The 20,555-nt window shown below is 41.5% G+C and overlaps 1 protein-coding gene, 1 long non-coding RNA gene and 1 pseudogene across 3 annotated transcripts in view; 2 read left to right on the forward strand and 1 right to left on the reverse strand.

Moving 5' to 3' along the window:
* TIMD4 (T cell immunoglobulin and mucin domain containing 4) overlaps positions 1 to 14,955 on the forward strand; it is a 33,309-nt gene extending 18,354 nt beyond the window's left edge. For both annotated transcript variants that reach the window (XM_072824379.1, XM_072824381.1), the window contains 4 exons: positions 9,902 to 9,948; positions 11,210 to 11,303; positions 12,525 to 12,564; positions 13,669 to 14,955. In XM_072824379.1, the coding sequence (XP_072680480.1) occupies positions 9,902 to 9,948; positions 11,210 to 11,303; positions 12,525 to 12,564; positions 13,669 to 13,753 (266 nt within the window). In that variant the 3' untranslated portion in view covers positions 13,754 to 14,955. The remainder of the gene's footprint in view (positions 1 to 9,901; positions 9,949 to 11,209; positions 11,304 to 12,524; positions 12,565 to 13,668) is intronic.
* LOC140632836 (U4 spliceosomal RNA) lies at positions 1,593 to 1,675 on the reverse strand (annotated as a pseudogene).
* Positions 1,605 to 9,796, forward strand: LOC140632406 (uncharacterized). The gene is made up of 3 exons (XR_012029958.1): positions 1,605 to 2,784; positions 4,563 to 4,625; positions 6,192 to 9,796. It is a non-coding gene; the product is annotated as an uncharacterized lncRNA (long non-coding RNA).
* Positions 14,956 to 20,555: the final 5,600 nt, after the last annotated feature.

Raw genomic sequence — 20,555 nt, forward strand, 5'->3', positions numbered from 1 at the left:
GGGGCCCTTAGGTGTCTGTGAACTGTGACAGGAAGACTGGTGAACCGTGTTAGCTCTGTGGGTGGATGCACTGAAGACCAAGATGAGCAATTGTTAAAAAATGAATGGTAGGTTTCTTTTAAGAAGCTTGAGAATGAGTATTTAGAGAAGGAGATAGTGAATGGAGCAAGGTTGGTCCTGGTGTAGAAGAAGGGAACCCGTCAAAAATCAGGGAGATAGGGTTTGGTCTAGAAATGGAGGTAAGAGCAAAGGGAGTAAAGATAGAATAAATGAAGGTGTGAAACAATCAATCTGATCTCATGTTGACATCCCAGGGAGACAGGAGAACACTGAGGAACGAAGACCTTGAACTTCAAGGTCATCCAGTCTATGTATAGCAAGACCTGGCCATGGGCTGGAAACACAGGGTGCTTAGTAAAAATACAGATTGCTCGAATCTACCCAAGACTTGTAGAATTAGAGTCTCTGGAAGTGCGTCCAAGAAATTGTTGCTTAACAAACTTCCTCAGGAGATGCGTTTGAAGCCAGCCCATCCCTGACTCCAAGAAGGCATTTAGGATTTGCTGGTGTAGCGCATGCTCCTTGTTCTACATAGAAGGAGACTGAGGCACAGAGTCTTAAAAAAAGTTCAGACAGAAGTGGGAACGAGGCCCCAGGTAAGACCCTCTCCTGGCTCTCAAATCAGAGCTCTTTCCCCCACACTGCACTATTCTATTAAAAACAAAATTGAGCCGTGTCAGAACTTGACTTTTCTGGGTCCTCAATTGATCAAGGACATAAAGCAGTTGTAGGGGGAATTATCATTTTCAGTACAAGTTCAGCAGAAGGAACAGAAGAAGGCAGGGGAATGAAGCAAAGCTCATTTTCACTCACAAATGCCGTTGTTAGGAGGAAAGAAATTGGATGCAGTTGATTTCAAAGTCAACATTTTTCGTGAGGCCTTAGCCCATTTGTTTTCTCTCTCACGGCCACGCTGTTCACAGGCTCGAATCAGTTGGTAGGCCGGCGGTCTGAGGATAAAGGCCAAGGACAGAAAATGGATTCTCATGATTCTTCTCACAATAGCACTCTATACCAACCGTACAAATGATATTTTTTCATTAATAAAGTCGGGGATTGAATCTGTGTAATTCTAACATCTAACAGCTCACCTTCAGAAAGGTCAACCAAATAAGAACAAAGAGGGCTGCCAAGCTTTAAGAGAGATCCGACCGTGGTAAAGCAAACAGTGAGAAAGAAGTAAGGTGCCAGCCACTGAAATGGAACGTGGAGCCAGTCCTAAGATGTATCCTCGTTAACGGATAAGCAAGCGAGCTGGGTGACCACGCTGCAGACCAAAATGTTCCTCCGACACTGAGCTAGGCACTGGAGAGATCTCTGGTCTCACAGAGGGTAGGATAAATGGCACACCTCAGCAAGTTCTGTGAGAAGATGAGCATCCTTTCTCCCACCGTGAACAAGTCATTGACTAAAGGTAGCTCAACCCTTTGGAAAGAGCCTCCCTGCACTTGTAGTCTGTTGAACCCTGGGATCCTTAGCAGCACAGCAGGGGCCGGGGGGGGGGGGGGGCAGACATGGAACGTGGAATCAGATGTCATTGGGAAAAGTTTTCAGTCAACAATAATTATGCCTCAGATAAACCTCACTGGTTCTAATACTGCCACTGAGCAAAGCTTTACTGTTTACTAGAGATCATTACTAGCTATGCAGTCTTGGGCAAGATATGGGATCTCTGAGTTTCATTTTCCTCCTTTTTCAATAATTCTGCCCAAGTTTACTTTACCCCAGTAGGTTTATTTTGAAGGTCAAAGGTGATAATGAATGTGGAAGTGTTTTATGCACTTTCAGCTGCTTACATTGTGCTCATCATCATCATCATCAATAATCATAGTTAAGAGTCTCCTTTCTAGAAATCGCACCCATCAGAGCAGCCAAAGGTTAGGGTTCCATTCCAAATGGATCTCTTCGTATTGTGCCATGAAATAGCGAGATCATTCACTCTCCACCACTGATTTTCCCATAGCAAGTGTATGTGAGCCCTTGCCGCATTTTGCAAAGGCTGTAGAGCTCAGAGAAGAGCTTGGGCTCTGCAGGTAGGTAATCCTGGCTCTGAGATTTGCTCTCTCCTCTCCTAGCTATGTGACTCGAGCAAGGCATCTGACCATCTCTAGACCACAGGATTCTCACTGTGCAATGAGAACAATAACAGAATCTACTGCAGAGCATTTTCTGAGATCAAACATGAAAGTACTTGGCATTGTGCCTGGCATGTAGTACAGCTAAGTGCTTGGTATATATAAGTAATAATATATTTATTATTATTGTTCTTGTTGTCTTTGATATTTCTGAGGTTTCTTGGTAAAATGAGGACTTTGCCACCTCTCTGAATCAAGATATATTGATCAGCTGGGTGTAGGAAGAGCAGTGCCAGACATTACCCTTCAGAGAAGAGTCCAGGTGGGGAAGGATTCGGGATGGGCTCTTATTTCTCCCTCATTGAGACCCTCAGACATTGATTGGCACATGAGAGCAGCAGCTTGAGGTGATAACCCTGGGCTCTCAAAATGATGATGACATTTTTGTTGGTGGGGCATCCTTGGAGGCAGTGAAAGCTTGGGGCAAAGTTTGGAATTCAGTGAGTCTTAAATAATGGTGTTCTGTAGTCCCTGGTTTCCTTCTGTTATCTCATCTGCATGGAATGTAAAGTCATTTTATCATTCCTTCTGCTTTAGGAATGGAACCACAGTGGGTGCCAACACAATTTGTTCTCTGTTCCCTTCCAAGGTAAAAAAAAAAAAAAAATGGTCCTCACCCAATTTTGCCCCTGGTGCTAAGGAACACCTGACTCACGTATGTAATGGTTGATGTATTTAAGTATATAGTACTCTTTTTGATCATTGCACATATTACAAACATTCAGTGGTCTCCAAAATTTAAAGGAAGTCTGTGAACTCAATTAACGTGCATTTCTATTTTCAAAAGTCTTTTTGAAATTCCAGATCTGCATGAGTGCTTCCTGGCAAGTTCAGATAAACATGGGTTCTAGTTATTTTGCTTGTTACTTATTGCTGTGAAATCTTGAGTAAGTGAAACTGTCTCTAGATTTTTAGTTTTTCTCTTGATGAAAAAAGGGGGGGGTCAAAGAGGATAATTTCGAATTCTTTTCAGGTCTAAAATACTCGGATTTTGGGATCTATCCTCTTTCCTTTGGATTTTTTAAGACCATACCACCAGTAGTCCAGAAGGGGGCAGCATAAGCCAGATGCTGCCATGAAAGAACCGCTGTCACTTAAAAATTCTATGTGTTAAGATTGTATCATTGAGTTGACTTATATCAGAACTAAATTTGTTTTAAAAGTAGAGACAGATGAATCCTTGTGTCTCTGAATTTAATGATGAGTCAAGATATGTAGTATCAGTTTTAAAATATACCAACTGAGAAGATAAAGTGCTTTTATTTCTAGTTGATTTCTGGCATGAAGCCCACTGGCTAGAGAGTTTATATTTTCAAATAGGATTTTAATATATTCTTTTTCTTTTCTCTCAGAGTGGTTATAGTCAGGATTTTTTGAGTCATTCAGAGTTGGGTTCAAATTTCCTTTTATTATCTTTGTTATCCTGGGTGAGTGATTTAAACATTTTGAACTTCAGTTCAGTCTGTAGAATGGATTGTATAAACATTAAATCAGATCATTTATTTGAAGTGCTTATCACTGTGCCAAATAATTTTGAAGTATATTTATGCCCAGTGGGATGGGAACAGGGGTGATATTCAAAATGGATTTTAAAATATTTTCTTACCTAAAAATTCAGTGCCATTCCAGATCGGCACATAGCATATAGTTTTATTTCAGGGAGTAGGTTTGAGTCCTACTACCTTAGGCATAGCCACCTTGAAGGGGATGTCTCATCATCCTAGGATCTGAAGTTCTAAAGGTTTTAAGATTAAAATTATGCTCTGATAACTACACCAGAAGTCAGTAAACTTTTCTTGTAAAGGGCCAGATGTACCTATTTTAGGCCTTACCAGCCATGTTATTGGTCTCAACTACTCAGCTTGGCTCTTGTAGTGCAAACGCAGCCAGAGGTAACACATGAACAAATGGGTACCACCAGGTTCCAATAAAAGTTTATTGATGGATATGGAGATATGAATTGCCCATAGTTTACATGTGTTATGAGTTATTCTTTTTTTTTTTTTGGTTTTTCTTCAACCATTAAAAAACATAAAAATTATTATTAGCTCTTAGGATGTACAAAAACAGGCAGCAGAGTGGATTTGACCCTGAGGCTGTAGTTTGCCAACCTTTAATCTATATCATTCAGATATAGGACACATTCTTTAGAAAGAGCAGATGTGAGTCTATTTCAACAGGGCTCTTCCAGCATAGGCACTGAATATTGCTTCCTGCTCTACTAGATTGTAAGTCCTTTAGAGGTAAAGGTAGTGTTATTATGTTATCATTTTAATATTTAAACTTTATTCTTTATGTTATAAAATAAATATGTCTTATAAAGGAAAATAGTTAAACAATATAAAGTGAAATTTCCTTGCATTCCAGATATTGTCTCTAACCCTCCACCCCAAATGATCAAGAGGAAGAAATAATTACTGCAACAGTTTGGTCTATATCCTTTCAGATCTTTTTCTTTTTCTTTTTAAAAAATATTTATTTATTTTTAGAGGAAGAGTGAGCGAGCGAGTGAGCAAGCAAGCAAGCAGGGGAGGGGCAGAAAAAGAGGGAGAGAGAGAATCCCAAGCATTCTCCATGCACAGTGTGGAGCCCAACGTGGTGCTCGACACCAGGACCCTGAGAGCTTAACCTGACCTGAAATCAAGAGTCCAATGCTTAACCGACAGAGCCACTCAAGCACCCCAGATCATTTTCTTTTTTTAATGATACAGTAACATCTATCATTATTTTTTTTACGAACATTTAAAAAATTTTACAATCTTTTTAAACCTGCCTTAACATTTATTCAACAATTTTTTTCAACAAATCTTTATTGCAAAGCCAGTGTGTAACATGCATGCATACATTAGATTGAACCATATGAAATGCTGACACTTAAACCACTTTTTAAAAAATTTTTATTTTGAGGCAATTTTAGATTCAACACAAACGTGCAAAAATAGTGTAGAGAAATGTATATATTCCTCCAGCTTCCCTCAAACATTTCACATGATTATAGCACATGGTCAAAGTAGGAAATTGACATTGGCATAATACAATTAACAAGTCTACAAACTCTACTTGATTTTACTGGTTTTTGTATGCACTCATTATTTAAAAACAAGCAAACAAAAAAGCCCATTTCTGATCTACAAAGAAGTGTATATATGTCCTGAACTTCGCTGTATGCCAGTACTCATATCTAGGGGTGTGTCTTTCACTAATAGCATCACTCAGCTCTTCTTTAGCTATGACTTCATGGGTTTCTAATAGTGATCTTCAAAGTTTCACCTAGAAGGTCACTGTGGCATTGCTTCAGAGAAATTATATACTCTCTGAGAGTTTGCTCCTGACTCAGGCGTCTTGTGGAGTTTCTAGTGATTAATATGTCATATATATTTTACAATTAAAATTTTCTCATTTGAGAAAATTTAGAAAGTATACAAAGTACTAATAAAATTTTAATTGCCTATAGTATTTCCACTCAAAGTCAGATGTATTTAGTCTTGCAGTATTTTTTAGTTTTCTTTGTGGAGCAAGAGGTATTCCTCCACAAAGGTTTGCGTGCTCTTAAGTATTTACATACTCATTTTCCTATACTTTGCATCCTTTTTTAAAAAAATTATTGTGAAATGATCATTTTCTCGGGTCATTCAAAGTCTTTGTAAATAGGCATCGAGAAATATAAAGGTTAAAAAGGCATTGCTGCAGTTTCAGCATTTTCAGATGAATAAACTGGCTCAGAGAGAGGAAATGTCATGCCCAAGGTCACGCATCCAGGAAATGTGGAATAGATTGTTACTCGATGACAGTGAAGTATGGAGGAGGCCTAGATGCACTGTTGCAGCACTCCAAGGTCTGGGGTTAAGTTTTGCAGGAATTCCATTTCACCAGAGTACTCAAGAACTCAAGAGCCTAAAATTAAGCCAGCAAACCAATTCACTAATTTACAGTGATAACTCTGCCAAGAGGGTCCATATTTAGGTTTTTTAAAAATTTTGTATTTATTTATGATAGTCACACAGAGAGAGAGGGAGAGAGAGGCAGAGACACAGGCAGAGGGAGAAGCAGGCTCCATGCACCGGGAGCCCGATGTGGGATTTGATTCCGGGTCTCCAGGATCGTGCCCTGGGCCAAAAGCAGGCGCTAAACCGCTGTGCCACCCAGGGATCCCCATATTTAGGTATTTTTTTAATGTAAATATATTCTCACTCTGTAGGCAAATCTAGTGTTAATCAGAAGTATTGGTGAGTCCATAGACCTGGGAAAAGTGTAATTAAGTTGAAGATTCTTTTATTACTATTACATGTTAATTAATTTCTCTGAGATAAGTAACATATATATATATGGTGAAGGTACAAAGTGTACAAAAAATTTTTTAAATGAAAGGCAAATCTTCCTTTCATCCCTTGCTCATCACCAGGGCTGCTGTTCTTATGGAAGATCTTAATGACCACTGTGTCTCTGTATTAATTTTCCAGGGATGCTGTAAAAGTTTACCAGAAATGTAGTGGTATGAAACAACAAATTTATTATCTTATAGTTTTGGAAGTCAAAAGTCCTAAAATTGAAGTGTCACCTGGCCATACTCTCTCTAAAGTCTCTAAGAGAAGATCTTTCCTTGCCTCTTCCAGCTTCTGATACCCCCAGGATTCCCTGGCTTGAGGCCACCTCCCTTCAATCTCTGCCCATCTTTACAAGTCTTCATGTATGTCTCTCCGTGTCTTCTTCAATCTTTATAAGGACATCTGCCATTGGATATAGGGCCTATCTTAAATCTAGGATGATTTCATCTTAATATCCTTAAATTAATTACATCTGCAAAGATGCCCTATTTCTAAAAGGTGACAGTCTGAGGTTCTGAGTGAACATACCCTTGAAGAGGACACATTCAACCAATCACAGTTCCCCACTCACAGAATTGCTTTTCTTACAAGTTTGGGGCAGGGGGGGCACCTCCTTTCCCTCCTTTCCCTGAATGTGCTTGTTTTAGAGTTCAGGGTCTTGAGAGTATAAGGGCCAAGATAGCACAGAAGACACAGAAATAAGTAGTCTTCACTTGTCTACCTCCTCCCCTAGCTGTTAGAATTGCTATGTTTCACAAGGAAAAAAAAATCACCATACACCTGTGTTTCTTGTCCCTATTCAGTGTTTAACAGTGTCTAACACTGTGGCTTCAAGGTGCTTCCCATTGGGGCTTTTGGCATTTTCAGAAGAAAGAAGAAAGAAGAAGAAGAAAAGGAGAAGAAAGAAGAAGAAGAAGAAGAAGAAGAAGAAGAAGAAGAAGAAGAAGAAGAAGAAGAAGAAGAAGAAGAAGAAAGAAGAAGAAGAAGAAAGAAGAAGGAGAGAAGGAAGAAGAAAATGAGGAGGAGCAAGAGAAGGAGGAGGAAGAAGAGGAAGAGGAAAAGGAGGATGGAAAGGAGGAAAAGATGGAGGAAAAAGAAGAGCAGAAGGAAGAGGAAGAGACAGAGGGAAAGGAGGAGGAGGAGGAGGAAAAAGAGGAAGAGAAGGAAGAGGAGGAGGAGGAAAAGCAGGAGGAGGAGGAAGCATAGAAGGAGGAGGAGGAGGAGGAGGAGGAGGAAGAGGAAGTAGTGCTTAGTATCACTCAGCAGTGTTTATGTTTGCAAAATGTCTCTCCCATTAGACAATTCCAGTTTAAAATACAGATTAGCTCTGACAAAACTGACCTAGGCTGACTTTGCTCTTTGATGGTTTCAATTTCGGTTTTATCTATCACAAATGATTGTAATACTATAGGATTTTGACAGATCAAGGGTAGGAGTTTTGAATTCTTACCTGCAATTTCCAGCTCTAGGGAATAACAGCAGAGAGAAAAACAACAGTAACTGAGTTGTAGGATATGAAAACATACTGAATTTTCCCCTCAGAGTCTTATGCTCGCAGGCATTCAACAAGTCACTTTCCCTGTTGAACAAATAAGCTCTCTTGTACCAAATTATGAGCCTCCGAAAACCTATGGCATTTTTTTCTTATGCCTCAAGTGCAAGGAAGCTTGGGAGAAACATTGATCAATTTCAGTAATTATTTGCCTTGATTTTTATTATACTCAGGCCTTGTCTATGCTTGGCTTTACGTTCTGTGTCTATCAGCAGGTTTTACTGCATATATGATTTTATGTCCTTTCCAGGTGTTTTCTCCTGCCCTGGGCTCCATGACACTGTTCTCACTTTCTGCTCTCCGCTGTTCGTTTCTTCTGCTTCCTTCTCCTTTGCCTTCTCTGCCCACCTTTTAAGTGCTGGGGTTTTTTAGGATTCCTGTTCTTCTCTTTCTGGACATGTGGCCCTTGTATTTCTTATACACTCAGAGGATCTTAAGTGCTTCATGGAGACTGATGGCTCCCACATCAGTATCTGCCACTCCAACTTTTCTCTAAGTTTGGTTTAGACTTGAATCCATCAGTTGCTCATGAGGCGAGTGGGGTTTTCGTGTCTCTCTTGGGCGCCTTACCCAAGGACTACAAATTTGAGCTTGGCACATTTCTCCCCCAGACCGATCCTTCTCCTCTGCTTCTGCTGTGCCCAGCCTTGGCCAACGGTTGGGCCGTGGCCCAGAGTCTCAAGAAGGAATCTACAAGTCATCTAAGATTTGTTTCTTTTTCACTACCACGTTCAATGTCCATATCCTCTTGATTTCCCTGCTAAGTATTTCTGGAATCTGCCTCTCCCTTCATTTCTGTTAGCTCTGATTTTCAGACCTGGGATCAAATGATAATTGATCATCTCATCTTGGCTATTTCTTTATCCTTTTCACAGGACTATAGCATATTTAAAATGTTTGTGGTTTCCCACTGTGGACAGAATTAAATGGAGACTTATCAGCATGAAACAAAGGCCTTCCCTGATTGGTTCCTACTCATCTCTATGGTCATCCCCTGCCACTCCCCACCCCTCATTTTCTGCCTTCATGGCTGCCTGTCATTCCACATGGAACCACTACCCTTGGCCGTTGAGGCCAAAATGACCTTCTGATCTTCCTTTAATGTCCTGTGAATTTCAGGACGGTGGGGTCATGCTGTATTCATCTTAATATTCTTGTGCTTAGGACAGTGCTTAGCCCAGTATGTCTCTCATGTTGAATTCAACTATCAATTATAAATAAATGAGTCCATGTCTCAGCTTAAACTCCATATTCTTAGGGACACTCACCCTTGATCCTCCAGAACAGGTCAGCCCTCCTCATGATATGTCTCTGTATCTTGTGCTATTTATTCCGAGAGTGCTGAAGAATTATAACATTATTTTTTCAATTATTCACCTTATTTGTTTAAATTTGCCTTCCTGCACTAAGTTGTAAATTTTGGCAACAAGGTAGATGGTACAGTTAGCAGAGTACCTGGCCTATAATAAATGCTCATTTTGTTAACTGATAGACTGACATGTTTTCTTGCTGGATAAAAATCTTGAATGCATTGCTGGCACCTCCAGAAAATTTAGATCAAATTGCCTGCTGGCCTAATGCCCCATTCTACCCATCTAGAAAATGGAGATGTTCCTGTGGGATAATGTTGGATAGCAGATGAGCTTCAGATAAAACCATCTCAAAACAAATGTGTTGTAAATAAATTATACAAATAAAGAAAGATGAGATTAAAAGATTAAACACATCAACTAAAAATTTCAGATGAGCTTTGAAATGCCTATTTCAGGATGTGGTATTTTATTCTCCCACAGAAAATGTAAACATTTCTTCCCCTTTTTCCTTCCCAGCGATGGAGACAGAAATGCCTGTGCAAAACAAGGTTGAATCAGAACAGGTAAAATGTTGGTGAAGTATTTGAAGCGTGAGTTAGATTTTAAAAATCCACAATAGAGGTTTGCAGAAATGAACTGGGGAGGCAGATATATCTGAGCGGCAACTGTGGGGAAATAACTAAGCAATTTGTAGACTCGTGCTTTGTGCTCTTGGCAGAAATAATGTTTATATCGTTACCTCTATATGTGCAGATGCTTTGCAAAACAAAAAGAAAAAAAAGTACAAAAGCGTGGAAAAATCATTATGTGTGCCTTCTGCATGTCCCAGGATTAGTGACGTCCTGCAGGATCAACACTTGGCACCGGCACCCTTCTTATTTGTGGAGTGTACCCTTCATTAACTTTTATTATCACAAAAGTGATTCAAGTTGCTTTAAGTAAAAACTGCAGGCAACATCGACACCTATAAGGGAAAAGCGAAGGTCCCCCATCCCTTCTTTCTTTCTTCTCTTCTCCCTCCTCAGAGGCAGGTGTGCCCTCCTTGTTGCTGTGTTGGAGACAGGGCCAGGAAGGTGAGGAAGTGGAGCCTGGCCTGGGCAGCAGTGGCGGCATAGTCCCCACCAGAACTAGGTGCTGCCTGCAGAGCAGCACTCCTTCAATGATTTGGCATCAGGACCCCTTGATACTCACAAAAATCAAAACAGAAATTAAAAACAATGTTTATTAATTCATTTAAAAGCAAGAATAACAAGCAAACCCATTCCATGTTGACATAAATAACATTTAATGAAATACACCTGTATTTTCCTGGATGAAAAATATTAGTGAGAAAAATGGCATGAGTGGCATTGCTTTATAATGTCTGGCTACCTGGGAGACAGAAAGACATCAGCACATCATTTGTCATACAACCTCGGGGAAACCCCACTGTCCATCTCATGAGAGAATGATGGTGAAACTGGCAAATAATGTCTCGTGAAAATAATTTTGATCTCATGGGTCCCCTGGCTACACTTCGAGAACCAGTGCTACAGAACATTTGAAACTGAGTTCCATTTTCAGGCCCTGAAACCCACAGCCCAAATGCCTGATATCGAAGACAGGAAAATGTGGGGGTCTGGGTAAATGTTTCAAGTTTTCAGAGATTTTTTAAAAATTCTGATTTGTAAGGCTGCTTTGCCTTGATCTTGAGCCAGATTGGGCAAAATGGGGTGAGAAGGAGGGAAGCTGCTGGCGAGTGGAAGGTACGATTAAGACGGGAAAGTTGTGTGGGGGTGATGTTCAGAAACGACTGGCCCAATTGCTTTCCCTGTGTCGCATCAGGTAAAAATGGTCATCAACTCTGACCTGCTAATGATCATCGCTCCCTCCCTGGGATTTGTGCTGTTGGCGTTGCTTGTGGCATTTTTCCTTCGAGGTAAGCAGGGCGGCCAGGTGGGATGGTGGCCTTCAGAGCTGTGGAGGCTCCAGCAGGATCTGGGAATGGACTGATTCTGCTTCCTGCCCCTGTCTCCATCCCCCAGAGTCCCATTTCCATCCTTCATCTATCATCTTCCTGATGAAGTTTATATTTTGGAAAAGAAAAACAAAAACACCATCATTTACTGGACACTTTATCTGTGACAGTCCTGCTGCTCTATTCTTGTGTGTCTAACTCATTTCATCCTCATTACTGCCTTAAGTGAAAAGTGCTATTATTACCATTGTCTCGGAGTGGAGGAAACCCTGGCCCAGCCTCCTCCCCTGGCTAGGACTGCCCTAGGAAGAAAGCCGTGAATGATCTTGGGCTTCTTATCCCCTTAAAGCAAGCTTTCCTTACTGGGCCTCCCCAGATGGACCTCAGGGGAAAGTGAATCCCTTGAACTTCTGTGCAAAAGTTCTTGCATATTCATATCTGCATTTCTCTGGGGCAGGGTCCATAGTTATTATTAGATTCCCCAGCTGGTCTGTGACCTTGCACCTCCCCACCACCACCCCTCATGTTTAAAAAAATAATAATTTTAAAACACTGCAAAAAGGAGTCATGGAACAGAGTTTACAGTTGTCATGCAAAGTATAGGCATGTGACATCTGGTCCTACTGTAAAATGGGGGAAAATTGTTCTGTAGTTATTAACAGAAACTGTTTTGAGGTAGTAAATGAGGAAGTAAGACTGCAAACCATCCTGTTTGAGCAACAGTAGTGAAACTTGCACATTTCAATACCTGTCCCTAGTGAACCCTGATGAAGGAAATTTGGAATTTAGCAGGAGCCTACCATTAGCCTTCATACAAAGTCCTCATAAAGGCAGAAGGCGCTGGTCCTCATACAGTTTTGGAGTTTCTGAGTATGTCTCATAAGGAAGTGTTTTACAACTCAAGTGAGTGCTTCAGTTCTGGGTGGGCAAGTGACTTAAGAATGAAGCAGCTTAACACTATTGTCCACAACGTGGAAACAGCTGTGTAATGATGGGTACTGCCTTGGGGCCCAAAGAAGCAATCACTTGATCTGGGAAAAGGAAACTTTCCCTGCCAAAACCAGTCCCTAAATTCTCACCTTTGGTCCAACTCTGCTTTTGGTAAGACAGCTTTAGGTTTTCCCCATGTTTCACATGTTCTAGCACAGCTACTCTGCTTATACCATGGCCTTGTCTTTTCAGGGAAAGTCATGAAATCCAGTTGGTTCCCGAAACACACACGGTAATTCATCTTGCATGACTGATTGTTGTAATGATTGTACAAGCTGTTACAAATGATTAGATACTACTCAGTAGTTTAATGATTTGTGCTCGTGTTCTGATTAAATGGTTGGAGAAGTGTGGCATTAGAGGTGAAAAAGACAGGATTTAGCTCACAGTAAGCTCTGTATTTGTTAACAATGTGTTGTTCAAAATATAAGTACAAAGGTAGGTTGCATTAATAGAAGCATGGCATGCAAAAGAAAGAAGGTGATATGTCTCTGTCGTTTTGCTCAGAATTCTTTGTTCAACTTTGGGCAATTCATTTTAAAAGGACATTGCTGGGCAGCCTGGGTGACTCAGCAGTTTAGCGCGGCCTTCAGCCCCAAGGTGTGATCCTGAGGACCCGGGATCGAGTCCCATGTCAGGCTCCCTGTATGGAGCCTGCTTCTCCCTCTGCCTGTGTCTCTGCCTCTCTCTCTCTCTCTCTCTCTGTGTGTCTCATGAATAAACAAATAAAACCTTAAAATAAAAGGACATTGTTAAAAAGAAGTTCACAGAGAAGAGAGTTGGCAGTATGGGGAATAAAAAACATGTAGAATATCATTCCTGGGATTTGGTTTCTCTGCTCAATATTAGACCATCGGAGCAGGGGTTTTTTGTTTTGTTTTGTTTCAAATAGTTTGAAGAGTCTCTGCAAAGAGATTTTGGTTATCTGTCCTGTTCTATAGCTTTTTGGGAAAGAAATGAAAAGATCTGATAAACTGTGAGGAAGACTGTGCCTTCACTTAATTGTATCGATACCAAAATATCTATTAACAAATAAACATTAACAAGTAGGGAAACTGAGACTCAGCAAGGTAACTTTCCAAGGTCATAAACACGTTTCAATCTTGATTTTGTAATTTGTTAATATAGAAACATTTAATTCCCTTATTAGGCTAGATTGGCAAAAGCCCTTTATCTTCTGCAGAGTCAGTTTTCTGTGAATGGAAAGGCTTGGACCCGATGGAGTCTGAGCCCTTTTCACTCTAATAGCCGCTGTTAGTTGCCTTGTGATTTAGTCATATCTGGTTCTTTCTGGTCCTGGTGCTTCCCATTCTCAGCCTCTATTTTCTTGTTACAGGCTGGACAATGTTGAAGGATATAAAAACAACTTCGATGACATGCAGCATGGAAGAGAAGACGAAGATGGTCTTTTCACACTCTAATGTGCCACTTTTTCTCAGGATTGAGGATGGGGGCATGATGCGGGAATTGTCAAAATAAGTCTTAGAATGTATTGGTTTTTTTTTTTAAAGCCCCATCTATTATTCCATTGGTGTCATTGATCCAGTCTTGTTTTAATTTCACAAGTGAAAGGTACTTTAGAGACCCTTAGCACCTTTGCTGCCAGGCGCTTTAATCTCCTGGGTAGCATCCTGGTCAGTGATCTTCCAGAATGTGCTTGAATAATCTTGGTGATGGTGAACTCACCAGCACATCTAAAGGAGATCACTCAATCTCAGGGCAGTTCTGAGACTTCGAAATATTTAAAATGAAGTCTGTCTCCATATAACATCTGCTTATACATCCTAGTTGAATTCATTGTGTTTACACAGAACATGTGTAATCTCTCTTCTCTCTGGCAGCGCTCCAGATACTGCAAGGAGAGCCTTGTCTGTCCAAATTGCCTTGCTTCTGAGATGCGTATTCTGGTCCCTTTTCTACCTAGTTGCCTTTGCCTCGTATGTATTTGTGTCTCTCTGTTTATGCCCAACTTTCAGAGGTTAGTGCCCCACTCCAGGTAAGGTAGGAGCAGCCCTGGGTCTGAACCTCATCAATAATGCAGGAAGCGATATAGAGAAGTATCCTGATTTTGGCTCACATTTCCTTTTTTGAGAAAAGAATCTCCCTTAACTAGGGCTCTGTGGGGGCAGGTGTATTGGCACAGAATCAGGAGTTTCCTGCGGCAGGAGGCAAAGGTCCAGGTGGAGGTGGTTGTCAGAGATTGCATTTAAGGAGGCATTTGCCTGGACTCCCATCGCAGCTTCTAAGCTGCACACCTCGTCTGCAGTCCTTCCCTTCTCCGATCTGTTCTCCATGCTGTGGCAGAGATCCTTTTCTAAATGCAGATCAGAAGGTCCTGTCTACCCATGGTGTTGGTGTTGAAGAAGCGCTTAGGCTCTGCCTGAGGCCGGGTGGCTGCCACAGATGAGTGAGGCATGGGGAAGTGCAGGGGCTATTCAAAGTGGAATGTTTGTGTCCACTTGAAGGCCTTAACATTCCAGCTTCGTTAGAATAATGCCCTGGGCAAGCAACACAGGACCATGGGCTGGAACAAGGTAATCGGTCTAAGACTCCAAAGTCCAGGAGGTATGATATGGGTTTTACCAAATGATGAGTTAATAAATATATAATTCTTAGGATGAGACTCCCTGGTCAGAGAAGATTGTTGGTCTAGTTATTCCTCTCTTTCCCTCTCTGTGCAATCAGGATGAATTGGTAGCCACCTACAAATAACTTCCTAATATCTAGGGCCCAGGAAAGGGGATCACTTTCCTTAGAGAGCTTAAAAATCTAAATGAGACAAAACATGCATGGGAAATGCAACAGAATAGAATCAGTGTTGACTTTCCATTTGCACAAGCAAGGACTTTGATGGAGATGTGGTTCTTACAGCTGATGTTTACATGGTGGTTCCACAATCAAACTTTGAGGATTTAGAACAACCTAATTCTTCAACCTTGACCCTGACCTTTCTAGGCTCAATCAGAGCTAATATCCAATCCTGAAAAAGCATTTGATATGGTCTAGGTACTCTACTAAATGTTTCAAACAAGTATATTACTGTTGCTTTTGGAGTTGAGCAAACAGAAACAGAGGCCAAGGAACATGCCCAAGGTCACATGGACCAACCCCCTGTGACAGAGCAGGGCCTTGAACCAGGCTGGAAGGACTCCACACACTTAACCACTACCCTATACCTCAGAGCAAGGGCCTTAATTTAACATTTCATACATACAGAACTGCAGTATTGGCCTGCATTGGTCCCAGATGGATTTTAGTTTGTTCAAATCCTGGGCGACCTGAGTGCTTTGATGGTTCTCCAATCCCAACCCCTTTATAGCTCAATCTTCCCTTGTCCCCATATTATTTACCCAGAATCTTATTTGCATTTGCAGAGGAAGCTGCAAGTGGAGAACCTGGCAGGAACCTTAATGAAGCCAGGTGGGACACATTTAAATGGGAATGTGTTGAACTAACTCATGAAGAGCTGGAGCCAGCTGTCAGCAGGCTTAATGAAAGGTTAACAGGAAGCCGGCAATGGGTGGCTGGGGAGACTCTTTGTCTCTCTAAAGAAAACAAAAAGTTGAGAAGTGAGCTCCCTGGGTGAAGGCAAGATCAGAAGGAGGAAGCCACTTATAACCAAAAGGCTGGGTCTCAAAATAGAATCATTTGGGTTTGTAAACATGGTATAGTCATTACAAAAAAAAAAAAAAAAAAAAAGAGAGAGACACTGAGTTCTCAGCTCTCTGAACAACAAAAGACAGTGAAGAGAAGTGTGTTGAAGTAAGATGAATGCTGATGTTGTTATCAGGGTCTTGGGCGTGCTGGAGATAGCTCATGAAATGGAAGATGGGTTTACTCTCCATCTGAGCTGGGAGAGTGCTGTTCTTTGATTGTATACTTTATCCGCGCTGCATATGGAGTGGGGGTGTGGAGGGTGTGTGCAGGAAGGATCCTGATACAACAAGCAGTTCAACTTCCGTGTTTTATCTGATGAAACTGAGGCCCAGACAGGGGGACTGAGTGATCCCAGGCTACACAGTAAACCAGTGCCAGAGCACAGGCCTAAACCATGTCTCCTGGACTTCTCTGTGGCCATGTCATAAACCTGTTCCTGGATTTTTCTAGGTCCACCTGGATCTGCTTGATTATTTACCATTTGGAGGTCACATTAAGTTCCTGATGTGAGCAACTCAGTATTTCTTTCCCTTGAACCATCTTACCCTGCACACCCTTGACCTTGTGCTGGATGGCTGTTCCCACAAAGAGGAATGAGAATGTAGAAGTGCAAAGCTAGGTTGTTCTGTTGCTTTTTGAAGAACACCACCATTACTAGGGTGACCAATTCATTCTGTTTTGAAACTCAAAGTCTCGCATTGCTGGGACCTCCTTCAGGATGACTATAATGACTATAACATATTTGCAAGTCCAGGCAAACTGGGATGATTGGTCCACCTAAGTCCATAACTAAACTAGAGATGGAAACAACTTCCTTCTGAGTTCTTGACTCTCTTGATCATTTTTTTCATTGCAAGTACCCAAGTGGAATTTAATTTGTTTAGATCAGTCTTTTTTTTTTTTTTTAAAGATTTTATTCATTCATTCATGATAGTCACACAGAGAGAGACAGAGAGGCAGAGACACAGGCAGAGGGAGAAGCAGGCTCCATGCAGGGAGCCCGACGTGGGATTCAATCCCGGGTCTCCAGGATCGCGCCCCGGGCCAAAGGCAGGCGCCAAACCGCTGTGCCACCCAGGGATCCCTAGATCCAGTCTTAAAATAGACCACTAGATTTAGGTTCTAGACCTTTGTTAACCAAAATGTAGGGCTCAGACCATGCGTGGTCATCACCTGGGAGCTTGTTAGCAGTGCAGAATGTCGGTCCCCATCCTAGAGCACGGGATCAGAACCTGCATTTTAACAAGGGTTTCCATGTTATCCATATGCACGTTAAAGATTGAGAAGTACTGGCCTAAAGTATTGATTTTCAACGTTGGCTGCATGTGGAAATCATATGGGGATTTCAATAATAAAAAATACTGATGTTTGACTTCCCTCTGAGATCCTGACTTTAATGGGCATGGGGAAGACCTGGCTTTCAGAAGTTTTTAGGCCACCTTGGATAACGCTAATGTGCAGCAATGACTGTAAGCCACTATTCTAAAGGGAGGGCAGCTCTGTGCCAGAAGGAAATGTTGCTAATTAATCAGGACAACTTTTGGCCTAAGTTATGAGTTTATGTGGGTCTAGTACCCCCACATGATTTTGCTCCAAGAAATGATCAATAAAATTGTTCAAGAAGATCTGAGGAGACACGATAATGACCTAAATGTACCAATTACTATGGATGAGGCCCATTAAAGTAATTAAAAATCAAGATATAATATTTGGTCTGTGGAAAGTGATAATGAGAAAACAGAAAAGACAAATGGAGAAGGAATGTCTGGGGGTCAAGGTGGTGCTATTAATCTTTCAGAGACATCAGAGGGATAATGAGATGATGCTAAGATTATAAGAGAAACATGGGAGATTGGTTAAGTGGAAACCTTTGTTGCAGAATAAAGAATTTAGTAAAAAGGCAACTATTTGCCCTCTTGTCCCTAAAAATAATGGGAGACCCTCCTCAGGGCAAAGTCATACATTGTCTTAATAAGACTGTATTCAGCTGCAAGTAAGAGAATACTAAAAAGCAGTGACTTAAAGACTTTTAATTATTTCACATAACTAGAAATTTGGATGTAGGCTGTTTGAGAGTTGGTTCAGCAGCTTCACTGAAATGAGATATTAGAGTCTCTGAGTTCTTTTGGCTTGTCCCTCATGGTTGCAAGATGGCTGCCATGGCTCTAATGTACCTTCACACAAAAGGATCTCAAGCAGGAAGGAAGGATGTGGAAGGGAATGAGACTTTGCCCTAATATGATCCTTATCCTTGATCAAAAAGGGAAATCTGCCATAGAGGTTACCAGGAGAACCTCCCATATATTTCATTGTCCATATACTTCACTTGATCACATGCCCATCCTTTGGCAAAGGGGAATGAAATATCCAGGACTAATTTACACCAATCATTACTCAGCCCCCAGGATGTACACATGGCCATTTAACCAAAACTTACAGTCAATCAGCACGGGAGAAACTGGGAATGGGTGTTGGGTCAACAATTTTGATTCCTGACACACTCACTCATCCATTGAAAGTGTCTTGGGTGTCTCCTATGTGCCAAAGGGCTCTGTTGGGTGCTGGGGTATAGTAATGAACTGAACAGACCTACTCCCTCTTCCCAGACAGCTTATAATCTACAGAGCCACTTTCATCTGTATTATGCATTTCATGATTCCAAATATTTGGATCGTCTTTAATGTACCTGAGAGGCAAAAAGAATCAAGGGATTTCAAAAAGATAAAAGTTTAGAAATTCTGTATACATACCTTCTTGAAGCTGGGGAACTGAATCTTTCATGCAGGTGTCAGGAGTCAATAGAGGAATGAGGCAGAAACTTTCAGCCCTAGTAGGTGACAGCAAATTACAACAAAAATTCTTAGCTACAGTGAAACTTTGTAAGTATGGCAGAGAGTAGACAGCTTGGGGTAAAACTCCAATGGTAGAATAAAGGAAATAACCTCTTCTGTATTTCTATGCTATTTCCTACTTTTCTAAGAATTTCCAAACCCATAGTACTCTGGGTCAGAGAAAGAGCATATCTTCTTTTGATAGGGGAGAAGAATGGAAGCACAGAGAGGTAAAGTCACCTCCTGTGTTCCCACCATAGTGAGCGAGACAGGACTAGAATCAAATGTTCTGATTCCTCCTCAATCCAATGGATAAATATTTTTATAAGGTGCCTACTAGGTGCACCTAGCTTTGTGCTTGAACCTAATAGCAGCACTAGAAGTCATCACTAATATTATTTCTGTATGTCAGGCACTATCCTAAGCACTTTGCATGCATTATTTTATATGATTGTAACAATCTCTCTCTGAGGGGGTTGCCAGTTTTATCCCTGTTTGACAGGTGAGGAAATGGAAGTTCAGCTTCATAAAGAAGGTAGTCTGCAGTTGAGCTGGTATTCAAACTCTGGAGCAGCTTCAGAGCCCATGTCCTCAACCCCTGCACTCTGGCCCTTCCAGGCATACAAAGTGCCTTAGTGATCTCTTCATGACTGTGACTCCCATGTAAAGTGGACAGGATTGCACTGGGGGGTTTTAGGTCTCTAAGTCTGTCTGATTGGACCAACCTGGAAATGGATAGGGGAGGGTGAAGGGCACAAAGCCAGAGGGTCTCACATTCTGGAAGAGACGGTTTAGCTTTACCTTCAAATGGGACTATCTATTCAGGCTCAGAGATTGAATAATCAGAATTTGGCACTTAACATATTCTATGACTTTGGCTCCCTCTCCCTTTAAGAATATACCCCGAGAAAGGAGACAACAAAGGGCCTGGGTCCTACTCTCCTGCAGAGCCCCTGGTCCTATCTTCCTCTTCCCTGCCTCGCCCTCATGCTGCCTCTTATCTCTTCTCTCTACCCTGTTTATCTCCGTTCCCTCCTCAGCTTCTTCCTTCCCTTCTGGTCCCTCAGCGATGCGTCTTATCTTCCTTCAGCAGCTCCATCAACAAAGTCCTATCAGTTTTTCTCCTGCTTCAGGATGCCTCAGCATCATTTTAATCTGTTCCTCTGAGCTTTGCTTTTCAATCTCTTCCCAAACTTAATCTCAGACCCTTCTTCACTTAGATGAAGAAAAGGCTGGAGCAAGATTACATTACCTGACAATACCTTCTGGCTCAGGGATCAAGATGATTAGAAAAGACAGCAGAGTCTTATTTCACCACTATGCCCTGGGTATGCTACGGTGAGACAAGTTTTTTAATTAACCTAAGACTCCCCATCAATTAATGCTATGACCTCTGCCACCAGCCCCCTGCTCCCCTGCCTTTAGAAAACAAAACAAAACAAAAACTGTTGAAAAATGTTGCAGCATGCTGGTGTATGGAAAGAACACAGGTCTCAGAGTCAAACTGGCCTAGAGCCTGAAGTTGCTCTTAGTTAGCTGGGTGGCCCAGGACAAGTTGCTTGGCTTCTCTTAGTCTCAGCTTTATCGTTTGTAAATATGGAATAGTACTGGGACCCTCATAAGTAAGCACTAAATGGAGTAATACCAGTAAAGCATCAAATAGAGCAATACCAGTTGGCACAGGGTTTGGCACAGGATCGGTGCTCTACAACTAGTAGGCACTGTCCTTAGTTTA

Source organism: Canis lupus, chromosome 4 (genome assembly GCF_048164855.1).
Source record: "Canis lupus baileyi chromosome 4, mCanLup2.hap1, whole genome shotgun sequence".
NCBI classification, from domain to species: Eukaryota; Metazoa; Chordata; class Mammalia; order Carnivora; family Canidae; genus Canis; species Canis lupus.